We start from the raw sequence: 23,443 nt of genomic DNA, 5'->3' as shown, positions 1-23,443 counted from the left end.
ACAGGTACAGTACAGGTACAGAGACATTATTCGTGATTTGTAGTGCCCTGATCATTTTAGTCATGATTCTCTTAATGTACTTCGAGTTGTCTGTAGCCCCCTCAGAGCCGATAACAATAACTAAGGTATGGTATGTCCTGCAGATACTGGATTAGAACCATGTGTATAGTGCCTCACGACCTTGTCATGCTTGGAGAAACAAAGAGGAATGGAGTAGAGGTAATTTGTACAAAGTATCTCACCATTTTTAAAAAGATTTCATTTATTCATGAGAGACACACACACAGAGAGAGGCAGAGACACAGCAGAGGGAGAAGCAGGCTCCCTGCGAGGATCCCGATGCAAGACTCCATCCCAGGGTCTCCAGGATCACGCCCTGAGCTGAAGGCCGACGCTCAACCAGTGAGCCATGCAGGCATCCATCTCAGCATTTCTTAATTTTCCTTTTCTTTCTCCCTGAATATAAACTAAATAAAAAAGTAAATGCTAGTTACCATTATGTAAGACCCAATGAAAGAGAGACAGTGACAAACACAATGCTTGTCTGATAAATTCTTAGCGTCCTCAAGTGCTTCCTCTCTGTCTGGCACTATTGTTCATTAATCATTGCAACAACCGTTGAAGACAGGTACTGTTATTATCCTCAATCTAAATATGAGAAAATAGAAGCTTGGCAAGTGACGTTTTTAGGAGATAGAGTTAATATGGCTTGCTGACGGTTTCAATGTGAACTCGGAGGGGGGAATCACTCAAAATGAGAGGCGACTTTTGGTGTTAGGAAGCGACTGCACGGTTGTGGTGTTCACTGAGCAGTGATTAGAGGAGGAGAAAGAACAGGCTACGGGAGAGGGGAGGGAAGAAATGTTTTAGGTCATCTGAAGGCTACATTAAGTTTTAAGTGCTTAGAAGGGGTGCCCAGCTGTCATTAGATGTTTCAGTCTGGGCTTCAGGAGTCTTTACTGGGCTTCCTGCACGTGGAACCCGCAGCATACAGATGACACCCAAATCAGTGGGAATGGTGACATCACCCAAGACACCTGTGAATAGCACCAAAGGGCATAGGGCAGAACAGTATGAATCATGAACATTTCAAAGGAAAATGAGGAGCTGCCATAGAAGCGGGAGGTGAACAGGAATGCGCGCCGGCCAGAGACGGAAGAAGAGAAGGTCCCATTAAGTGGATGTTTGCGTCCCCTCCCCCCAACTTAGACGGGGGAGTCCTGCTGCTCAATGTGAGTGTATTTGGAGGTGGTGCCTTTCCGAGGTAAGTAGGCCAGGAGGGTGGAGCCCTCCGGAGTGACACTGCTGCCCCGCCGAGAGCTGTGCAAGAGCTGAGGTCTCTCCATCCCGGGGAGATGCGGCCAGAAGGTAGCAGCCTGCAAGGGGGCCGGCGGGTTCCCGCTAGAACTCAGGCTCGCCGGCATTCCTGTCCGAAGCTTCCCAGCCTCCAGAACGGTGAGGAACTCATTTGTGTGGCTTAAGCCATCCAGTTTGTGGTATTTTGTTCCACGCTAAGAGGATTTAAAGAGGGCGGAAATAATCATGTGAAATCTTGCAGGTTTGAAGGACGGTCATTGTCGAGAAGTGTCAGTGTTTTAGCAACAGGATCGAGAATTCTGACTGGAAGAGAGAGGTGAGCAAAAGTCCACAGGTTCCGTCTGTGTGGTGACAGGTTCGAAGGCACGAAATGGAGCAAGGTGACTCCGGAATGCAGTGGGCGAGAGCAAGTCCGCCAACCTTTCAAAGCTAGTCGTCAGGAGCAAGTAAGCAGGGACCATTGGAGGAGTCACGGGACAGGATTCAGCGGTGCAGCGAGGCTCGGAGTCGGGAGGGCAAAGGGAAGCAAAGCGGACGCGCGGGGGAGCTCAGATCCGAGGAGCGGAGGCGGCGGCGGAGGCGGAGGAGAGTTATTTCTATTACTGGCAACGAATGAATGGGAGGAAGGGTTGTCGGGGTCTTCAGGCGGTCAGGGAATTCCGTAGAGAAAGCAGAAGGTTCCTGGGACACCAGCTCTATTTTGTGAAATAACAGGAGACGTTACCTGCCAAGACCCAGCACGTAGGCAGCGGGGCAGGCTTCGCTCTTCATCTGTCCCCCCGAGTCGGTGCCGGTGCACTCTTCGCGGCCCTGCATCCTTCCCTTGGCGGCAGCAACCTCGCTTGACGTCGTTTAGCACGAGTTACTGACTCTGCGGAGGACCGGGCGCTACGCCAGTTGGAACTACCACTCCCAGAATGCAGTGCGGCCACTGGGAAGTGCCGGGGCTGGGAATGCAGCAGGCCCCGCCCCACGGCCCACTTCTATTGGAGGAGCGCTCACATTCCCAGGAGGCCGCGCGCGGGCGGGGCGCTTTACGCGGAAGCCGGTGGCGTCCGGTCCCAGCCTCCTCTGGTAGCGGGCAGTCGGCCGTCCGGCTGCGACTCGCGCCCCTCGGCTCTGAGCCCACGCGCTCTCAGGGGCCGCCGGCCAGGTAAACGGAACGGGGCGCGCTGGGCAGAAGGCGGGGAGACGACGCGGAGGGGGGCGGAGGTGTGGACGAGCCGGTGCGGGGTGGAGCGAGGAGGCAGTGCAAGGGTGACTTGGGCTTCTCTGGTGTCGACGGTTCGAATTGTCGGGCAGGTTCAGTTTTGATGAACTGCGTTTCCTGCCACTGAAAAGGCCTCCAATGAAAGAGTGTCAGAATGCGTCACTTAAGTTGTTGTCACGGGTGGGGGAACGTTAACTTTCCCTCAGTTCGCGTTTTCCAACACCTTTCCTCAGCCTTTGAATCCTGAGATTCAATCTTGTGATCTAAGTCTTCTAAAAACTCGTCTCTACGCCCTTGTTTTCATGACGTCACTCCGCTTCCCTACTTCGGAGCTCCTTCGTGGGTTTGTACTCCTCCGCGTCCCTTCTCACCGCCCATTGTTTCATTCCTCTTCTTCCTCACTTCACATAGGGACTCCGTATCTCTACCCAGACCTGTTTCCGCAGCATCAGCTCTGTATGGTGCGGTTAAAATTGGCCAGCATTTAACAAGCTCTGACCATGTACTAGACTCTTTGATGAATTTTTTACATCTCCCTCCCATAACCCCCACAGATGACCAGTTGTCAGGTCCTTTTCTGTCTTATTCATTGCGCCCAACTCCCTGTACCTCCATTGTCCCACCCTTGATCCCAGAGACGTGTTTTCCCTTTAAATAGCTGTGGCTGAGAGCAGACTCACTCATATGTTTAATAGATATTTATTCAAAGGTTAATGTGTGCCAGACACTCTTCTGAGTTCAAGGGATACAGCTAGAAAGAAGATCTAGGAGATCATTACTCTGAGTAGCTTACGTGTTTGCGTATGTGTGGGCAAACAAGAATAATCCAGATGATGGGATGTGGTGGTGGTTAATGCAAAGTAGAACAGGTGGTTGACTTGACATAGGGTAGGCTCCTATCCTGAGAAAGTCCGAGCGCTTGGGTTGGGTCTCAGAACATGACCCTAAAAGAATATTTGTGACACCACCAAGAATACAACTCTGTAACCAGACTTCGGACTTTTCGTAGACATTTCTTTTCCTCTGCCATATTGATATTTTTTTCTTCATTCTTCTATCTTCAAGGTTATTACATCAGAATTGGTGGTTTATTTGTCGTTGGTTTATTTCCTCCTAAGACCCAGACAGAAGAGTTGGGGATTAGATTAGATGAAAGCAGCACAACTGCTTTATTTTACTTAAGGAGATAGTTTAGTAATGAAAATATCCTTCTTACCAGGTCCTACAGAATGTGAAGTTATCTGTTATTTAAACCAAAACATGCTCATGATTCATTCATTTATTTAACAAATATTTGAGGGAAAATTGTATGCCAGGCACTGTGCTGGGTTCTGGAAAGATAGGATAAAATAGACTTTGATCTCTCTTCCAGAGACATGATTCTAACGGTATGCTGAGGAAATTCCTAGTACATAGCCTGACACCTGCATTTTTTCTTCACCCATGGTGAGATAACCACAGATGTTTAAAAAATCTGAATAATATTATACAGTTTTAGATTATTCACTGGTTACACTTTATTGCATTTATTTCTGTCTGTCTTTCCCATTGTACTATGGCTCTCTTGAGTATGGAGGTCCTTTCTTACTGGCCTTCATATCTCCCCTGTCTACCACATTGGCTGTCATATTGTAAACCCTCAAAACATATGTGTTGAACTGAAATAGAAAAATAATTTGATCCAATCCATTAATTATTTCATTTACACAAGGCCTTCTTTTTTTTTTTTTTGAAAATTTATTCTTTTTTTTTAAATTTTTTTTTTTATTTATTTATGATAGTCACAGAGAGAGAGAGAGAGAGAGGCAGAGACACAGGCAGAGGGAGAAGCAGGCTCCATGCACCGGGAGCCCGACGTGGGATTCGATCCCGGGTCTCCAGGATTGCGCCCTGGGCCAAAGGCAGGCACCAAACCACTGCGCCACCCAGGGATCCCCAAGGCCTTCTTTATATAAGGTCATTCACCTTTAGAGAAGGTGACCTTCTCATTCACCGAATGTGGGGCTTTCCATCTCATCAGGCTACTTTACCTTCCCTACTTGGTTGTCACTTCTGTGCCTTCTCTTGTTCCATAGCTCTCCCATAAAATGTGTTCCCATCTCTTTCCTGAGCACTTTCCATGCCCCTTTCCTATTTAATTTAATGGGCCAATTTAACAGTATAAGACTGTAAACAATCTAATTTCCATGTGTATTTCCTATGAAACATTCTGCTAATGAGCTGTTACAAGCATTAACATGATACATTCCTTTGCAATAATATAAATAATGATATGGAATGCATTCATTTGAATTTTGCATTCACTATTATACCATGTGCTACATGAGAAGTCCATTTTTCCACCTTTTTTTTGTTTGAACAGTTGCACAATCTGTGTTCATACAGCACATTATAGTATCATTTGGTTTCCACTTGGTACAGTCAGAACTTCAAGTATTATTTTTTCCTTAGCCTGAGATAATTGTTACTTTCTTTTTTTTTTTTAATTGTTACTTTCTCACTATGTCATTTTCAGAATGTCAAGTCTTAATTCTTCAAATAAAAGGTTTTATTATGCAGATATCTTTCGATTGTAAATTGTTATGGCGAAAGATAAATTTTGTATTTTTATATTAATAATAATCGCATGCAGGGAGCCTGACGTGAGACTCGATCCCGGGTCTTCAGGATCACGCCCTGGGCTGAAGGCGACCCTAAACCTCTGAGCCACCCAGGCTTCCCAGCACTGTCATCTTAGAGAATTTCTTGGCTCTTAGGTCTTCATGATGCAAATTGCAGCATGGGATTGTGTGCTATCACTCATTTATAAGATACATGTGTAGATCCAGGATATTTACATACATTTTTTAATGTTATTAAAATAAAAATACAGAATTCAAAAAAAAAAAAAGAGTCCTCAACACAGAGACTCGAATGTGAGAAAAACTGACTTGGCCTTTTTCTTTACTCAGTTCCCTAAAACCATCTCACTGTCTACTTAAAGATGCCTCCACTGAAGAGTAGTGTTTGCATTGTTGCTGTGCTATTTTATTTGCAGTTTGTTTTTTTATTTTTTTATTATGATGTATTTTTTTTCTAGTGAGGGACATGGGGATTGGGGAGGAATTTTTTAAAAGATTTTTTAAATTTATTTGAGACAGAGAGAATGTGGTGGGGGTGGGGTGAGGAAAGGCAGAGGGAGAGTTTTAAACAGACTCTGCACTGAGCTTAGAACCCGACACAGGGCTCGATCTCAAGACTGGAGTCGAAACCAAGTTGGACACTTAAGCAACTATGCCATAGGTGCTCTGAGCAATTTGTTCTTTGATTTTAATACAGGCAATCCATTACTTACAAATGGGCATATTTCAAACATTCCTTTTTAAGATTTTTTTGAGGGAACGCCTGGGTGGCTCAGTGGTTGAGCATCTGCCTTCAGTTCAGGGTGTGATCCCTGGGTCCGGGGATCGAGTCCCACATTGTCTCCATCTGCCTATGTCTCTGCCTCTCTCTTTGTGTCTCATAAATAAATAATATAGGAAAAAAAAGATATTTTTGTAAGTTGATGCCTTTTTCTTTATAATAATGCTATTCAGGCATTTCAGTTATTATGCCAGTTGGTAACATCTTAACCTTTCATGGACTTAAAGACCTTCACCACAATTTAATAATTTCTCTGTAAAAAAAAATACATCTAGAATTCTCAGTTGGATTCCCCTGTAGCATATCTTTTTTCCTTTGGAATCCCAGCAACGGGAATAAAAATGTCCTTTTCTTGGAATCTTCTAGGCAAGATTCTAACTCCAAACTCTTGGAGGTTGCCCTTCGACCCATCCCTTTAAGGACAGGCCTTTAATGAGAGTAAAAAAAGAGATGGAATAAAGGTTTTGGAGAGAAGAGGGAGTCAAGTTGGCATGATGTGAATATAGAGAGAGGGAAGAGTAAGAATGCTTTGGGAGGAACAATGAATTTGTAAGATGTTTTATGCCCTCAAAAAAGATATTTTGAATCTTGACCACTGCTACCTGTGAATGTGACTTTATCTGGAAATAAGGGTCTTTGCAGGTGTAATTAAGATGGAAGTTAAAATGAGGTCATAGTGGAGTAGGTGACCTAATAAGAGAAAAGACCTAGAGCCTCCAATGTGAAGACATGGACACATATGAAGAATGCCATATGACAAGGGCGGCACAGTTTGAAGTGATGGCAGCTGAAAGTCAAGGAATGCTAGGGATTTCCAGCAGACTACCAGAAGCTAGGAAGAGATAAGAAAGGATTGTCCCCTACAGACTTCCGAGGGAGCCTGGCCCTGGCAACACCTTGATTTCAGGCTTTTAGCCTCCAGAAGTAGGAGACAATAAATTTCTGTTGTTCTAAGCCTTTGTGGTTTTTGGTACTGTGTCAAGGCAGCTACCGGAAACTCATACAGGATTCTTAGCAGGAAGGAAGTAGAACTGGGATAACGGCTCTGGGACCAAGCAAGGAACGAATAAGAGAACAGGGAGGAACAGTGTTGAGACAGGGTTTCCCTTTATATTTCATTATTGGTTTTTTATTTCCTTCTGTTTTCTCTCTGGCTTATCTTTTCCATTCTTTTTTTCTTGAATATTATATTTATACAGCACTTTATAACTTGTTAGACATTCACAAAGTACTAGTAATTAGCAGTGCTGGGTTTTCTCTATTTTTTTAAATTATATATTTTTTAAATTTTATTTATTCATGAGAGACACAGAGAGAGAGAGAGAGGCAAAGACACAGGCAGAGGGAGAAGCAGGCGAAGCAGGCTCCATGCAGGGAGCCAAACGCAGTACTCGATCCTGGGTCTCCAGAGGCAAAGACACAGGCAGAGGGAGAAGCAGGAGAAGCAGGCTCCGTGCAGGGAGCCAAACGCAGGACTCGATCCTGGGTCTCCAGGATCAGACCCTGGGCCGAAGGCGGCGCTAAACCGCTGAGCCACCCGGGCTCCCGTGTTTTCTCACTTTATATATATATATATATATATATATATATATATTTTTTTTTAATTGGAGTTCAATTTGCCAACATATAGCATAACACCCAGTGCTCATCCCATCAAGTGCCCCCCTCAGTGCCTGTCACCCAGTCACCACCACCCCCTGCCCACCTCCCCTTCCACCACCCCTAGTTCGTTTCCCAGAGTTAGGAGTCTCTCCTGTTCTGTCTCCCTCTCTGATATTTCCCACTCATTTTTTCTCCTTTCCCCTCTATTCCCTTTCACGATTTTTTATATTCCCCAAATGAATGAGACCATATAATGTTTGTTCTTCCCCGATTGACTTATTTCACTCAGCATAATACCCTCTAGTTCCATCCACGTTGAAGCAAATGGTGGGTATCTGTCGTTTCTAATGGCTGAGGAATATTCCATTGTATACATAAACCACATCTTCTTTATCCATTTATCTTTCAATGAACACTGAGGCTCCTTCCACAGTTTGGCTATTGTGGACATTGCTGCTATAAACATCGGGGTGCAGGTGTCCTGGCGTTGTATGCATCTGTATCTTTGGGGTAAATCCCCAGCAGTGCAATTGCTGGGTTGTAGGGCAGATCTATTTTTAACTCTTTGAGGAACCTCCACGCAGTTTTCCAGAGTGTTTTCTCACTTTAAATGCAATATTCTTTCACAGTTGTTTCTATTATCCCAATACTCATTAAGACATTACAGATTTAGGTGATGGGGATTAAGGAGTGTACTTGTGGTGAACACTGGGTGTTGTATACATGTGTTGAATCACTACAGTATACACCTGAAACTAATCTTACACTGTTAACTGAAATTGAAATAAAAACTTAAAAAGACATTACAGAATCTATTGCAAGAGAGTTACAATGAGGGGATCCCTGGGTGGCTCAGCGGTTTGGCGCCTGCCTTTGGCCCAGGGTGCGATCCTGGAATCCCAGGATCGAGCCCCGCGTCGGGCTCCTGGTGTGGAGCCTGCTTCTCCCTCCTTCTGCGTCTCTGCCTCTCTCTCTCTCTCTCTCTCTCTCTCTCTCTATCATGAATAAATAAATAAATAAATCTTTAAAGAAAAGAGAGTTACAATGAGGGCAGATGACATTTGGTGATAGGTGATGTTTTTCACAGTCTAGAAGAGAGTAAGAAATTCCTATTATCAATATCTGAGAAGAAAGTAAACTATGTACCTGATATTTAACAGAGATTTTTTAATTGGGGACTGATTTTATTGAACAAAATACTACTTCCCTGTAACTTATATCCATTGTTCCTAATTATATTTTTTTTTTATTTATTTTTTATTTTATTTTTCCTAATTATATTTCTAATAATGCACTCCCTGTTCTCAGTGACTGTACTTCATGTAAACTTTAAGGCTGCTGTCACGCTCCCTCCACGTCTTCTATTTTTAATGTTAAATATTTCTAGTTTCTCTAGCCATTCTTCAAGGGATAGAATGTCCAGGTCTCTTACCCATAATGTCACCCTTCCATCCAGTCTTGAAATACTATACCTGGAGTTGAACTCCGTATTCCACATGTGTTCTAACCAGCACAGAGTATAATGGTAATAGTACTTAAAAAGATCAAGACACCCTGTTTCTTAATGTAATTTAAGATTATGTAAGCATTTTAAGCAATTACCTGATGTCAGTTCTTAATGAGCATATGGTCCACTAAGACACTAGATATTTATTTTTTTTGTATTGTTGCCAACTTCAGTTTTCTTCTTGAAGCTACTAAGGGACTAAAGCTGCTACTTTTTCATCTGTCTCAGGGACAATATGATTTCTTATCTCTGTTCTCTTTGTATTACTGTTTCACTTTGCTGCATATCCCTTTGACTAGCCAGTGACTCCCTTCTTTTTTTAAAAATATTTTATTTATTCATGAGAGACCAGAGAGAGAGAGAGAGAGAGAGAGAGAGAGAAAGAGAGAGAGAGAGGCAGAGACACAGGCAGAGAAGTAGGCTCCATGCAGGGAGCCTGACGTGGGACTCAATCCTGGGTCTCCGGGATCACACCCTGGGCTGAAGGCAGGCACTAAACCGCTGAGCCACCCAGGCTGCCCTGGATTATGATTTTAAGAAATGGCACAGTACTTGGAGTGTGTTATAGGGTCAATTGAGGCTTTTAGGATCAAGGGATATAATGAATGAGAAAGTGATTTGGAAATTGTAACTTGCTGCATACGTATAAAGAGAAATCCAGAAAAATGACACAACCTGGGGAACACCCTCATTTAGAGAATGAAGAAGAGACCCTGAGAGGTGTTCAGCTCAAGAGATAGATGAACGCTTCTTCTCTATGTGCTGTCTTTCAGTGCTGGGATTCCAAGAAGGAATCTGGATTCCCTGACTTTAAGCACTTTATGGTCTTGCTGTGTTTCATAAAATATGGTTGTGTGAATCACCTGCATCTAGATAGGCTTACCTTAAATATGTATTCTAGAGTCTTACTTCAAAACTACTGAGTCGGAATTTTAGGTGATGGTGCCAAGAATTTGAATTTTTAACAGTGACTATTGCTCTTCCACCCAAGATAACTTGTTGACCTACAGTTTAAGAACCACTGGTCTAGGGCAGCCTGGTGGCTCAGTGGTTTACCGCCACCTTCAGCCCAGGGCCTGATCCTGGAGACCCAGGATGGAGTCCCACATCGGGCTCCCTGCATGGAGCCTGCTTCTCTCTCTGCCTGTGTCTCTGCCTCTCTCTCTCTCTCTCTGGGTCTCTCATGAATAAATAAATTAAAAAAGAAGAACCACTTGTCTATTGGATGAAACTGAACATGTTAACAAATAACATTAAGCTGAAGATTTAGTAGAAGAATAGGAAGGTACTTGGTCATCTCTTTGTATAAATTTATTCTCTAGATAAAAGAAATAGGACTGTTATGTAGAGAAATAGTACAATTCATTAAAGTGAGAAAAATAGACTTAACTCATGCTGTATTGTTTTAGAAATATTATGTTTACAAAGAATCTTGCCATAATTTAGAGAACCATTCCTCTTGTGGAAGGTTTGGGTTCTTTTCAGTTTGTTTCTATTATGGATAATGCCTTGATGGTAGAGGCAGTATATTCTATAGGGATAAGATTGTGGGTATAGAACCATACTGACTCAGTTTGAATCTCAACTCTTATCCCTTACTAGCTTTTTAATTTTGGGCAATCTAGGTCATATTTATTGCAGTTTGCTCGTTTTAGTATAAGTATCATAATAATGTATAATTTAATTGATGTAAGTATTGAGTGGGTTAATATAAAGTGCTTAAAATGGTGCCTGGCACACAGTAAGCACTTAATAAATATGGGCTATTAATATTGTTAATATATATCTTTCTGAATCTAGAGTCAAACTTTTGTTGAACTGTTTCCTTAAGATAAATTTTCAGAGTGGGATTACTGCATATGTAGAATTAAGAAACAAAACAAAGAAAAAGAGACAAACAAAAAACAGACTCTTAAATACAGAGAACTACCTGGTAATTGCCAGAGGGGAGGTTGGAGGAATGGGTGAAATAGATGAAGGGTATTAAGATACACTTATGGTGATGAGCATGAGCACTGAGTAATGCATAGAATTGTTGGATTGTTATATTGTACACCTGAAACTAATATAACACTGTATGTTAATTATGCTTCAATAAAAAAAGGATGAACCATCTCTTTATGCCCCTTTACTATTTATGGTAATTAATTGCTTTTCAGATGGTGATATCTGATCATGCTGTATAATTTATAAATGCAAAATGTATATTATCAATGTGTGTTATATATATATATTACATTGTATGCACACATATGCACATATTTGGTGTGGCTCTATATATGTATGCATATCGACATGGTTTAGGGTTGTAAGCTTGTATGAGACTGTGACCTTTTTGTTAAGCCTGTTATTGTCTTACATTAATGTTATAGCACCTTGATCAATATTGTCTCTAAGTACACAAACAAATGGAAAGATCTTCTGTGCTCGTAGATTAGAAGAATCAGTATTTTTGAAATGTCCATTTCAATTTTTCAGATTCACTGCATTACCTATCAAAATACTAATAGCATTTTTCACAAAACTAGAGCAAATAATCCTAAAATTTATATGGAACCACAAAAGACTCAGAATAGCTAAAGCAGTCCTGAGAAATAAGAACGCAGCTGGAGATATCACAATCCCAGATTTCAAGATACATTACGAAGTTATAGTGATCAAAACAACATGGTCCTGGCACAAAAACAGACACATAGATCAATGGAACAGATTAGAGAGCCCAGAAATAAACCCACAATTATATGATCCACTACTAGTCAACAAATGAGGCAAGAATATACAATAGGGAATAGATGACGGTCTCTTCAACAAATGATGGTGGGAAAACTGGACCACCATCTTACACTATACACAAACTCAAAATGGATTAAATATCTAAATGTGAAATGTGAAACCATAAAACTCCTAGAAGAAAAGTAGGGAGTAATTTCCTTGACATCAGCCTTAGCAACATTTTTCTAGATATGTCTCCTGAGGCAAGGGAAACAAGCAAAAATAAACTATTGGTACTACATCAAAAATAAAGACTTTTGCACAGTGGAGGAAAACCACCAACAAAGCTATAAGGCAACCTACTGAATGGGAAAAGATATTTACAAACAGTATGTTCATAAGTGGTTAGTATCTAAAATATATAAAGAACTTAACAGCAATATCCCCTAGATAAAAATCCAATTGAAAAGTGGGCACAGGACCCAAGTAGACATTTTTCCAAAAATGACGTACTGATGACCAACAAACACATGAAAAAAGAGGCTCAACGTCACTAACCATCAGGAAAATGCAAATCAAAACCACAATGAGGAATCTCACACTTGCCAGAATGGCTAGTATCAAGAAGACAAATAAGTATTGGTGAGGGTGTGGAAAAAAAGAGATCCTTGTGCACTGGTGATGGGAATGTAAATTGGTGCAACGACTGTGGAAAACAGTATGGAGCTTCCTCAAAAAATTAAAGGTATAAATGCCATATGACTCAGTCATTCCACCTGAGTATTTACCCAAAGAATTCAAAAACAGTAATTTGAAAGGATATGTGTACCCCTCTGTTTATTGCAGCATTATTTACAATAACTAAGATAGGCAACCCAAGTGTCCATTGATAGATGAATGGTTAAAGATGTGTGTATATCCATACATACACAGATATATGTGTATATATACACACACAACGGAATATTATTACTCAGTCATGAAAAAGAATGAGTTCTTGCTATTTCCAACATGGATGGACTTAGAAGGTGTTATTCTAAGTGAAATAAGAGACAAATACCGTATGATTTCGCTTATCTGCAGAATCTAAAAAATGCATTAAAAAAAACGAAAAGCAGAATCACACCTATAAATATAGAGAACAAACTGATGGTTGACAGGGAAGGGGGATCGGCAAAAAGGAGTGAAGGGGAGTGGGAGATACAGGCTTCCATTACGGAGTCAGCAAGTCTTAGGAACGAAAGGTACGTCACAGGGAATATAGTCAATGAGTTGTAATGGTTTTGCATGGTGACAGATGGGAGCTACACCTGTGGTAAGCATAGCATAAGTTGTAGACTTGTCAAATCACAGTGTTGTACACCTGAAACTAAGGTAACATTATGTGTCAAATAGAGATCAATTAAAAAATGAATATTGAAAAGACTTTTCAGGTAGATGTTGTAAGTGATAGTTTTCTTTTAAAAGATCATGTAAAAATATTCTAAGTTTTGTGTGTCTTTTTTTCCTTTTGATAGATTGAAGCCATGGCCATTCTTTTTGCAGTTGTTGCCAGGGGAACGACTATCCTTGCCAAACATGCTTGGTGTGGAGGAAACTTCCTGGAGGTGACAGAGCAGATTCTGGCTAAGATACCTTCTGAAAATAACAAACTCACATACTCACATGGCAAGTGAGTTCTGCTCTGCATGGGTAGAGGGTGAAAGAAATGGATTTGATTATAATAAGAATAATAGAAAACTAGAAAACAAGGTTCTTGGTAGATAAACTGACAGGACAGTAACCTTTAGCAGCTTAGAAAATGGTTTGGTTCTGTTCATTATGAATTCAAATTATTTTATCATGGAAGTGATATATTTTAAAGAAAGACATGGTAATGTTACTTGTAAAATATGACTTTGCTATAGAGTTCTAGGGTATTTGCTACGTGATACAGATTGAGAGGCATGATTATCCTTTGTTCATTCTTTTAGTAAATATTTCCTGAGCATTTGACTATTGCCAGGCACTGTGCTTGGTGCTGGGGATACAACAAGAAATTACACAGTATTTGCCCTCAGAGAGGTTATAGTTTAATGGAGGAGACAGTCAAATCCATAGATAATTGTAGTAGATAGTGGAAGGTAGTGGATAGGAGGATGGCAACGGTCGGTAGAGAAGTATGGAGTGATGAAATCATAGCATATGTTTAGGAAACTACAGGTGGTATTCCGTGACTGGTACCCAGCATGGTGAAAATAAAGCTAGAGCGATAGGTAAAAGCGAAGTCCCGTAGGGCCTCGTAGGCCATGTGAATAGGTTGACTCTACCCTGTGGGTAGTGGGAAGGCACTGAAGACTTTCAGCTGGGGTGTGACGCGGTCAGGTTTGCTTTAGAAAGATCACTCTGCTGGCTGGTTGGAGAATGGATTAGGGAGGGCATAGATGGGAAATCTTAGTAAATCAGATAAAAAGTGCCTCAGCCTTCTTCATCAATACTTAAAAAAACTTTGGTTATTTAACCCATCCTAATTTCCTTAGTTCTTATCTCAGAAGGAGGTTCTTATTACTTTCCAAAGCTAGGTCCTTGTATAATTTAGGATCTAGTCTAGTCTAAGCTACTGTAAGAGAGATACTCAAAGTACAGTGTTACTTAAATGAGATAGCCCAGAGATGAGTACTTCCAGGCTGGTGGGGTGGCTCTGTCATTTTCAGATAGTGTCCTCAGCTCTGGCCAAGGCGGCTCCTTTTAGTTCTTAACTCTCTGTGCTTGCCTAGTACTTTTATTTTTTTTATTTTTTATTTTTTTAATAATAAATTTATTTTTTATTGGTGTTCAATTTGCCAACATACAGAATAACACCCAGTGCTCATCCCGTCAAGTGCCCCCCTCAGTGCCCATCACCCATTCACCCCCACCCCCCGCCCTCCTCCCCTTCCACCACCCCTAGTTCGTTTCCCAGAGTTAGGAGTCTTCATGTTCTGTTTCCCTTTCTGATATTTCCTACCCATTTCTTCTCCCTTCCCTTCTATTCCCTTTCACTATTATTTATATTCCCCAAATGAATGAGACCATATAATATTTGTCCTTCTCCGATTGACTTACTTCACTCAGCATAATACCCTCCAGTTCCATCCACGTTGAAGCAAATGGTGGGTATTTGTCATTTCTAATGGCTGAGGAATATTCCATTGTATACATAGACCACATCTTCTTTATCCATTCATCTTTCGATGGACACCGAGGCTCCTTCCACAGTTTTTGCCTAGTACTTTTAAAGGCAAAGCCCAGAAGTAGGCTGACATTATATTGTTGAAAAGTTTTGGCTTACATTTTATTTTTCCCCACATAGTTATGTAGCTTACGTGCTGGAAGGGAGGCTAGAATTTGTCATTTATAGCTGTGCAGCTATACGTTCAGTTAAAATTCTATTACTCTGGAAGAAGTTACAGGATATTAATCGGAGACAAGTTACAATCTTCTGTTCTACTCTTCTGGGCCACTCACGTATCTGGGTGTACTCCTCTCTGGGTGTACATATCCTCTCTGCCGGAGATGGCTGCAAAGACTCATCTGATCAACTGTCCAGCTCAGAGAGCGTGGGTGACTCGCCTCTTCTCCATCAGGCCCAGGGGTGGCTCCTGTGACCTACTGACCATAAAGTAGAAGCAAAGTCCTATGTTCTTCCTGCCCCCCCCCTCCCCGCCCAACCCAAAAGAGCGTGGTAGAAGAACATCAGCAACATGGAAGTTACAAATTCACATCTCAAAAAGGGAAGAATGAGAAACAGAAGTCACTGCTTCCTAGCAGTGTTCCAGTAACTACTTCATAGCAATTTCAAGAGCTCCCTGTTCTCATCCTGCAGTGGTCAGTGGTTCTGCTTTATTAGAGGAATTCCCTTGTCTCTTATCCCTGATTCTTGGATTTGTTCTCCGGGAGGCTCTTCCTTGTCCATTATTATCTGGCCACAGCCAAAGTGGGTGTGAGAAAGTATCATCTTTGGGGACTGGACAGGTTTTGTAGTCTGCTGCCTGTTGGTAGAGTTTAGAGGTCCAGACATTGTCTGAGGGGTGGAATGATCCCAGCTTTTTTTGTGAGTGTGGCTTTATAGTGTTTAAAAAAACTTACCAAAAAAAAAATACTTACTAGGCTTATGGTCCCTGTGTTCCAGGTCAGTTTCCAGGAAGATGCCCAGGGAAAGCACATTCAGTCCTTTTAGAGGCAAGACTGGAAGTGGGGACATACCCTCCACTCACATTTTATTAGGCAGAAATTAGTTACGTAGCCATATCTAGCTACAAGGGATGTCAGAGTATGTAATCCTGTCAAAATGTGGTTATGGTAAAGAAGGCAACATGATCCCTCTGCTCTGCCTCTCCACCTGCATACTGATCCCATCCTGCCCGATGTCCTCTCCAGTGAGGCTCCATCACCCAGTTTTTTCTCTTAGCCTTCTGCCTTGGTTTCTTTCCTATAATCATATTCCATCATCTTGATTAAAAATATCTCTTACTATTGTACACTGAAAGAAAAAAGTCCATTTTACTGTAAGACAGCCAATTACCCCCCGAAATCGAATCTGCCTTCTGGTATTTCACCAGCCATTGAGTTGGTCAAGCCTGACACTTAAGGATCATGTTTGACTTCCTCACCGAATCCTAGCCATTCTCCTACAAGAGATTTACAGTGCCTTCCCTTTCCTCTAATCCCACTTGTCAGTGTTTAGTTTAGGGCTTTATCATTTTTTCATTTTTAATAGCCTCCTTCCAACTGGTTTTTCAGCTTCTAGTTGCACCCTCCTTAAATCTGTATTTCACATCATGTGACTACAACTTTCTTGCTTTAAAAAAATCCACTGTTTTTAGAGTAAAGCCCAAACTTAACCTTCATAATTTTGTCCCTTCCTGACCTTTCTACCCTTATCTCTGTAGGAGTCCTTGCCATTCCTTGACCTAGCTGTGTCATTTCAAGCTTTGTTGTATCTTTTTTTCATGCTTTTGGACTGTCTCTCCCCTCCCAGCCCCCTGATAAATTTTTGCTCATTTTACAGGTCCCAGATGAGGTACTCTCTTCACCATTATTTAATCCTTCTAAAAGGGCGGTTTTGATCACATCCCTTTCCTTCAGGTATTCTGTGCACTTAAAGTTTCTTAACATGATTTGGAAGACTTCAGTGTATGTCCCTACTTCTTTTTCTGGCCTCATATCTCACTGCTTTGGGCTTCAGTTTTGTTCCCCAGCCTTGCTTAGCTATTTGCATTTCAATACTGGGTTCTTTCTTCCTGTTCTTTGCAGTAGCTAGTACCTTTTCCTGGAATATGTTAATCTTACTTTGAAAAAAAAATGACTTTGCTTTTCTGAGCCTAGATATTTCCTTTTTTAGAAACCCTGAATTCCAAGACCAGACCAGGTGCCCCCTTATGGCTTGTCTCCATAGCATCCTTTGTTTATTCATTTTGTAGTAACACACTGGATTATAATTGCAATCTTTACTTTTTGCCTCTGTCCCCTGACTGTAGGCTCCTTGGTGGCAGGGACCATACCTTGCAAGTTTTGTGGTCTTGGCATCAAGTTACTCTCTAGTATTACTTCCATTTTGGATGCTGTGTTTAAGTGCTCTATGGTCTGTCCAATTGCATGTGTCTAGTAGACAGTAGTATATGTCGGCCTGGAGCTCAGGAAGTAAGTCAGATCTGGATTTGGGAATCATCAGCATAATTGTGGTAGCTGAAAACAACAATAAAACAGGACAGTGGATGCCACCATCCAGGGAGCGTGTGTGAGAAGAACGGAGAGCTGAGGATGCCAGAGGATATCAATAGGGTGAGAAAGAGACTACCACATTAACCCGGCAAGTCTGGTGTTGGGAAATGTAGTGGAGAGAAAACACTTTCCAGAAGGAAGTGGTCAACAGAATCATGTTTCAGAGAGGGCCACTCTCTGATACGGCGATGTGGAAGTCATTGGTGGGATTGATGTGAACGGTTTTACAGTAGTGGAGGAAGACCTTTTGCCTGAATTCCCATACCTCCTTGTAATTCATATCAAGCCTTTATGTGAACATTAAAAGTATAATTCAGCAGGTACTCCTATCTATGCACTTGCCCAAGGTGGAAATCTGGGAGGCAAAATTGAGTTATCCCTCTGCTTTATTTCCAGTAGCCAGTTATCAGGTTCTGTTAAATTTGTTTCGCCTTTTCTTTTTCATTGCCCATAGCACTTGAATTTATTTCCCTCTTCATTTGCTTACTTGCTCTACTGCAGTTGTCTCCTGTCTGGTCCTCATTTCAGTCAATTTTCCATGCTCTAGCCAAAACATCCTTTTTCAAGATGAATCTTATCACACTCTCTTCAGGCTAAAATCCTTTGATGCTTGTTCATTATTCTTAGGATAGTGCTTAATGAGGTTTTGACATCTTATATAACCTAACCTGCTATTTGCTTGCTTCTCCAGCCTCATTTGTGCAGGCAATTTGTTTTTTCCTTCTATTTCACACTCTAGTCATGTGAACTCATTTGACTTTACTAAACCCATTATGTGCTTTTTATAATTTCCAGGCCTTTATGCTTGTTGATTTTTCACTCTGGAACGCTCTGTGTCTGCTCTTTACCTTGCCATCTTGTTCTTCAGGCCTTGACTCAGACATCACTTGCTCCAGGATGTCTTTCCCATTACCCTCTCTGCTAAACTCTGTTAGGTGTCTCCTTTATGTTTCCAGAGCACCGTGTGCTGCCTTTTATTCCTCATCCTGTTTTACCCTGCTGCTCTATAATTCCCTGCCCTGTGATCTTTGTTAAGGCAGGGCCTGATGGTTTTGCTTATTTGTATCCTCAGCACCTAGCCCGGTAACTGGTTCAAAATAGATGCCAAACAAATGTTAATGTTGGGTATCTGGTGGGAAACGTGATTGCTTTGAGATCTGAAAACAAGGCAAGGAAGACCTATAGCCCATTGGAGGTTAATCTTAATTATGTGTCCCTCCTAAAATGTCATCTCTTGTTCAGGCCCTAAGATTCCAATTACACTTTTGCAGCTACCATTTTAATGGGTAATGTGCATACCATTGTGCTACACAGTTAGGGTAGAGACTTTCTTTTAATGTCTTAATTTATTCTTACCAGTTGGACTTGAGGGTAACAAGTGTATAGGGGAGGGGCAGAGGGAGAAATATAGTATCTGTAAATGAAACCGTCACATTGGCAGTATTAAGTTTGCTTATACATAGAAGATGGAAGTGAAAGAGATATTGCTCATAACCACAGTAAGTTTTATATCTTTTATCCTACAGTTATTTGTTTCATTACATCTGCCAAGACAGGATTGTATATCTTTGTATCACTGATGATGTAAGTAACTTGAAGACATGTTGCTATTTAACTGTGTGTACTGTTAATAGAGTCAGTTCTTAATTATACTATATCTTTGGTAGATAAAGGTGATGTGATTATAACTGTCCATAGCTGGAAATGTTTTTGATACTTTGCGTTTATCATATGGAGCAGCAAATGACAAGACTTGATGTCTGGGTATATGGAAATCAGTTCATTTTGGTAGAGTTTTAGCTTAACTAACCTCTTGCAACTTTTACATTTATCCTATTGTGTAGTAAGAACCGGTCTTCATAATCATGACCCTTTGATATCAAATCCTCTAAAAACTATTTATCTGAAATATTAAAATAAATAGGTTATTTTATTCAATCAGTAGTGAATTTTTTAATGTATACAGACCGTTGGAAAACAAAATCACAACACATTATGGTCAGCTTTGTCAACCTGTAGTTTACATTGGTTGTTTTTTGAGTATTTTGTAGGTTCTAGACCAAAATGCTCAGTAACTTAACAACGCCATCAAGGTCATTTCTCTCCTCTGCTATCCTTAGTGTCAGCTTCTTCCTAGATACATTACCCTATGGTTGCATGGAGCCACATGCTTATTTATCTGTGTCCAGAGAAGAGGACTATGTCTTTTCAAATCTCTTACTTTAAGAATGAGGGAAGTTCTCAGAAGCACACCCTCCTCTCTCCTCTTTCAAAGTGAACTTCTTTTCATGTCTTATTGGCTAGGACTGGGTTATATACTTATTTTGAAATCTGTCAGTGACAAGAGGCATGGAATTGGTATGATTGCCATAGGTCAGGGTTTCTAACCTTTATTGTGTCACAGACCCCTTTTACACTCATGGGCCCCTCCCAGGATGTTTTAAAATGTATGAAATACATGATTATAAACAAAATAAATTATATTGAAATACAGTATTCTGAGTAGTTTAAAATTGATGTAGTAATACATACGCCTTTTTATGAATTCATTAAGTAACAAGATCTAGTCATATGTCAATAATGATTTAATGATATTTTGATCTGTCTGTAACTGATGGTATGTGAAAAAAAGATTTCTATTGGTGACAGTGTCATGGGTACTGTTTGGTACTATTCTGGTTTGTTACCTACACTCAGATTTGAAATTTAAGACTTAATGTGATTTATTTTCTATCCAAGTGCATGAACCCCTTGAATTTGGATCACTGAGCCCAGTGTAAGAACCTTTAGCTTAGACTAATCATCTTGGCTGAAATGGAGATGAGTGTCAACCATAGTGATCATCCCTGCTTTTTATTCCCTGGTTTCACAGTATTTTCTATGATCAATTTAAAATGATCTTTATTCTCTGGTTTCATAGTATTTTCTAAAATTATTTTAAATATCCAGCTATATCTGAAATGACTGATGTGAAAAGACTTGGAATAGATAAGAAATATCACTAATTTGAGTTAATCAGAGTTGAGTTTTCTATTTATTGAGTTATAATTGTGTGTGAATACACACACACAAACTTTTTGACTGGCTGGGATCAGATAAGAGTACATCATTTGATCTTTTCAAGTATGCCATCACAATTTAAAAAAACTCAACTCAAAGTTTATATCAGTAATGTTATCTTTGTGTGTGAAAGACTGTATTATTATTATTATGGATTTATTAAGCCTCTTCTTGTGCTGGGCCTTCTAATAGATCCTGTGAAAGATATGGAGGAAATGAAACCCAATTCTTACTCTGAGGAAACTAACCTAGATACTGTTATCTTTAGTTAGCAGTAGTCAAATATATTTGGATAGGACTCTTGGTTCTTTCTTTAGTACTTGTTTGGCCTTTGCCAAGTTACCTTTTAAGAGCCTTTGTTTCCTAATTGTGAAATTAGGTCAGTGTTAGTTCCCTCTCTTGGAATCATCGCTCAGTTAATGTTATCTGTTCTTATGGTTGTTGTTAATCATCCATATCATCTTTGTTTACTTTCTGATGTGAACTCTGTGTTGGTCTCTTTTCAGGATTTTGAACGTTCCCGAGCATTTAATTTTCTGAATGAGATTAAGAAGAGGTTCCAGACTACATATGGTTCAAGAGCACAGACAGCACTCCCATATGCCATGAACAGCGAGTTCTCAAGTGTCTTGGCTGCACAGTTGGTAAGATCTTTTTCAGGATGTAGTATTTTGATTCATATCTTCTTTATTACCTTGAAGTACTTTGAATATAGGGGACCCTGACCTGCAAATATATTTTTCTGATTGTGCTATTAATGTCAACATAATAAAACTTCCCAGGTAGAAAAATTTTAAATAATCAGTGATACTGTCTATTATAGGTTCAAAGTATCTAGGAATGGGGAAGGATGTTAAAGATCATGTACTTGAGGGGTGCCTGGGTGGCTCAATGGGTTAAGCATCTGCCTTCAGCTCAGTTCATGATCTCAGGGTCCTGGGATCACACCCCATGTCGGACTTCCTGCTGAGCAGGGAGCCTGCTTCTCCCTCTCCCTCTGCCTGCCACTCTGTCTGCTTGTGCTCTCTCTGTGTCAAATGAAAAAATAAAAATCTTAAAAAGAAGGAAATTAACTTATCAGAAAACAAAAGATATCTACTTGAGCTACCTGTCTAATGCATGAATCCACTCAATATGCCAAATGACCTCTTACCTTGTACATTAAACTTCTACCCTCCTATGTGGCAATGTAATTTTTTTGTGTGTGTGAGACAGTGCATGTGTGCACAGGCAGGGACAGTGGCAAGGAGGAATAGGGGTAGGGCACAGAGAGAGTCTCAAGCAGGCTCCACACTGTAGGGAGCCCAATGTGGGCCTGTCTTATGACCCTGAGATCATGACCTGAGCCTGAAGTCAAGAGTCCAGTGCTTAATGACTGAGCCACCCAGGCTTCCCAAGGCAACTGTAATTTTTGAACAGCTTAATGCAGTCATTTGAGTCTGTTCATCTATATGAATACCTAATGGTCAGCTCAGTGAACCTTTGTGTAAGTATACAGTTGTGAAATACTGCCCTTTTCAAAATACATCTCCATGACCCTAAAAATTCCTAATGTTCCTTTGCCGTCAGTCCCCTCCCCAGCACTCTGCCCCAGCAACCTCTGCTCTATTCTCTGTCACTATGAAGTAGTTTTGTCTTTTCTAGAATTTCCTATAAATGGAATTATATATTACATACTTTTCTTGTGTCCTGCATGTTCAATGTAAGTGTCTTGGTACTCATTCAGGTTGCATAAATCAGTAGTTCTCTTCTTTTTTGCTGAATAGTGTATGCATACACCACAATTTGTAATAAATCATCAAACTTTTTTCCAAAGTGGTTGTACCATTTACATTCCCGCCAGCAGTTCTTCTGTTCCTACATTCTTGCCAACGCTTGTTATGGTCTTTTTAATTTTAGTCATCCTAGTGGGTGTGTAGTGATATCTCATTGTGGTATTAATTTGCATTTCCCTGATGACTAATGATGTTGAGACCTTTAAAAATGCTTCCCTTTTAGCCATGAAACTATTTGAGTGCAAAGACATATGTTCTATGATTGTGTTGTGAATGAGGAAAAAAAAAGAATTCTTGTAATTGAATCCGTTTCTTTTTACTTCTCCTTTAAGTATTCTTTTTAGCATTTTTTTGAGTGTTACACTTTTAAATATGTATTCTTCTGGGGGTGAAATTCTTTTAAATGGTTATAAATCTTGGTCAATTGCTTTGTTTTATACTTTGCACTAGAAAACATTCATATATGTGAAACCATAAAAACATCAGCAACCAAAAATCTACCAATGTATAGTCAAAGGTAAATAGGGTAAGCTGGCAGCAGTACTTTCAACTTAGCCAGTTTGTCCATAGCTCCGTGTCTGTGACCCTCTGAACAAATGTGTGCCCGGATTGTCATCTATAACATAACAGCTGTGAGATAATAATAAGATGGAGATGGAAATGGTAATAAGAGCATCTCAATTATGGAGTTTTTGGGTAGATTAAACAATGTTCTCTCTTTGAAGCATTTAGCACAGTGAAGTGACTGGAATATTGTATATTAAAGGACTTGTGGATAGCTATGGATAATAATTTAAAAATATATACTATTATCAATGTCTTACATTTCTAGATCCTGTAAGAAGCCAGTGAAAATAGGATGCATACTCTGATCCCAATAGGTAGAAGAGTAGATGCTCAGAGGGTGGGCCAGCCCCTCCTCATCATACCCAAGCAGTGGGGAAAATTTAGAGTACTTTTCCCTGTCCTATTCTCCCTGCCCCAATTATGGTCTTCTTTTTTTCCCTCTTGTCTGAGCACAGATGATATGAGCCCATACTTCTGCCCCAAGAGTCTCAGATATATATATGGATGGATGGATAGATAAAACAGGTCGATTATAATACATTTACCTTT

At 40.5% G+C, this 23,443-nt stretch overlaps 1 protein-coding gene and 1 long non-coding RNA gene across 4 annotated transcripts in view; one reads left to right on the top strand and one right to left on the bottom strand.

Annotated features, from left to right (window-relative positions):
• Positions 1-244: 244 nt before the first annotated feature.
• On the bottom strand, positions 245-2,238 carry LOC140628292 (uncharacterized). The gene is made up of 2 exons (XR_012026598.1): positions 2,042-2,238; positions 245-467 (listed from the first exon to the last, which is right to left on the bottom strand). It is a non-coding gene; the product is annotated as an uncharacterized lncRNA (long non-coding RNA).
• Positions 2,220-23,443, top strand: part of VAMP7 (vesicle associated membrane protein 7) — a 64,482-nt gene continuing 43,258 nt past the window's right edge. The window contains exons 1-5 of one of the 3 annotated variants that reach the window (XM_072817538.1): positions 2,341-2,470; positions 3,900-3,973; positions 13,268-13,422; positions 19,019-19,076; positions 21,059-21,196. In XM_072817538.1, coding sequence (XP_072673639.1) covers positions 3,971-3,973; positions 13,268-13,422; positions 19,019-19,076; positions 21,059-21,196 — 354 coding nt within the window. In that variant the 5' untranslated portion in view covers positions 2,341-2,470; positions 3,900-3,970. Of the gene's footprint in view, positions 2,471-3,899; positions 3,974-13,267; positions 13,423-19,018; positions 19,077-21,058; positions 21,197-23,443 lie in introns of all 3 variants that reach the window. The other 2 variants (XM_072817539.1, XM_072817537.1) reach the window with 2 other exon arrangements.

The sequence above is a fragment of the Canis lupus genome, chromosome X (assembly GCF_048164855.1).
Source record: "Canis lupus baileyi chromosome X, mCanLup2.hap1, whole genome shotgun sequence".
NCBI lineage: Eukaryota > Metazoa > Chordata > Mammalia > Carnivora > Canidae > Canis > Canis lupus.
The sequence above is the reverse complement of the archived record's forward strand: the minus strand, read 5'-3'. Positions and strand labels throughout refer to the sequence as shown.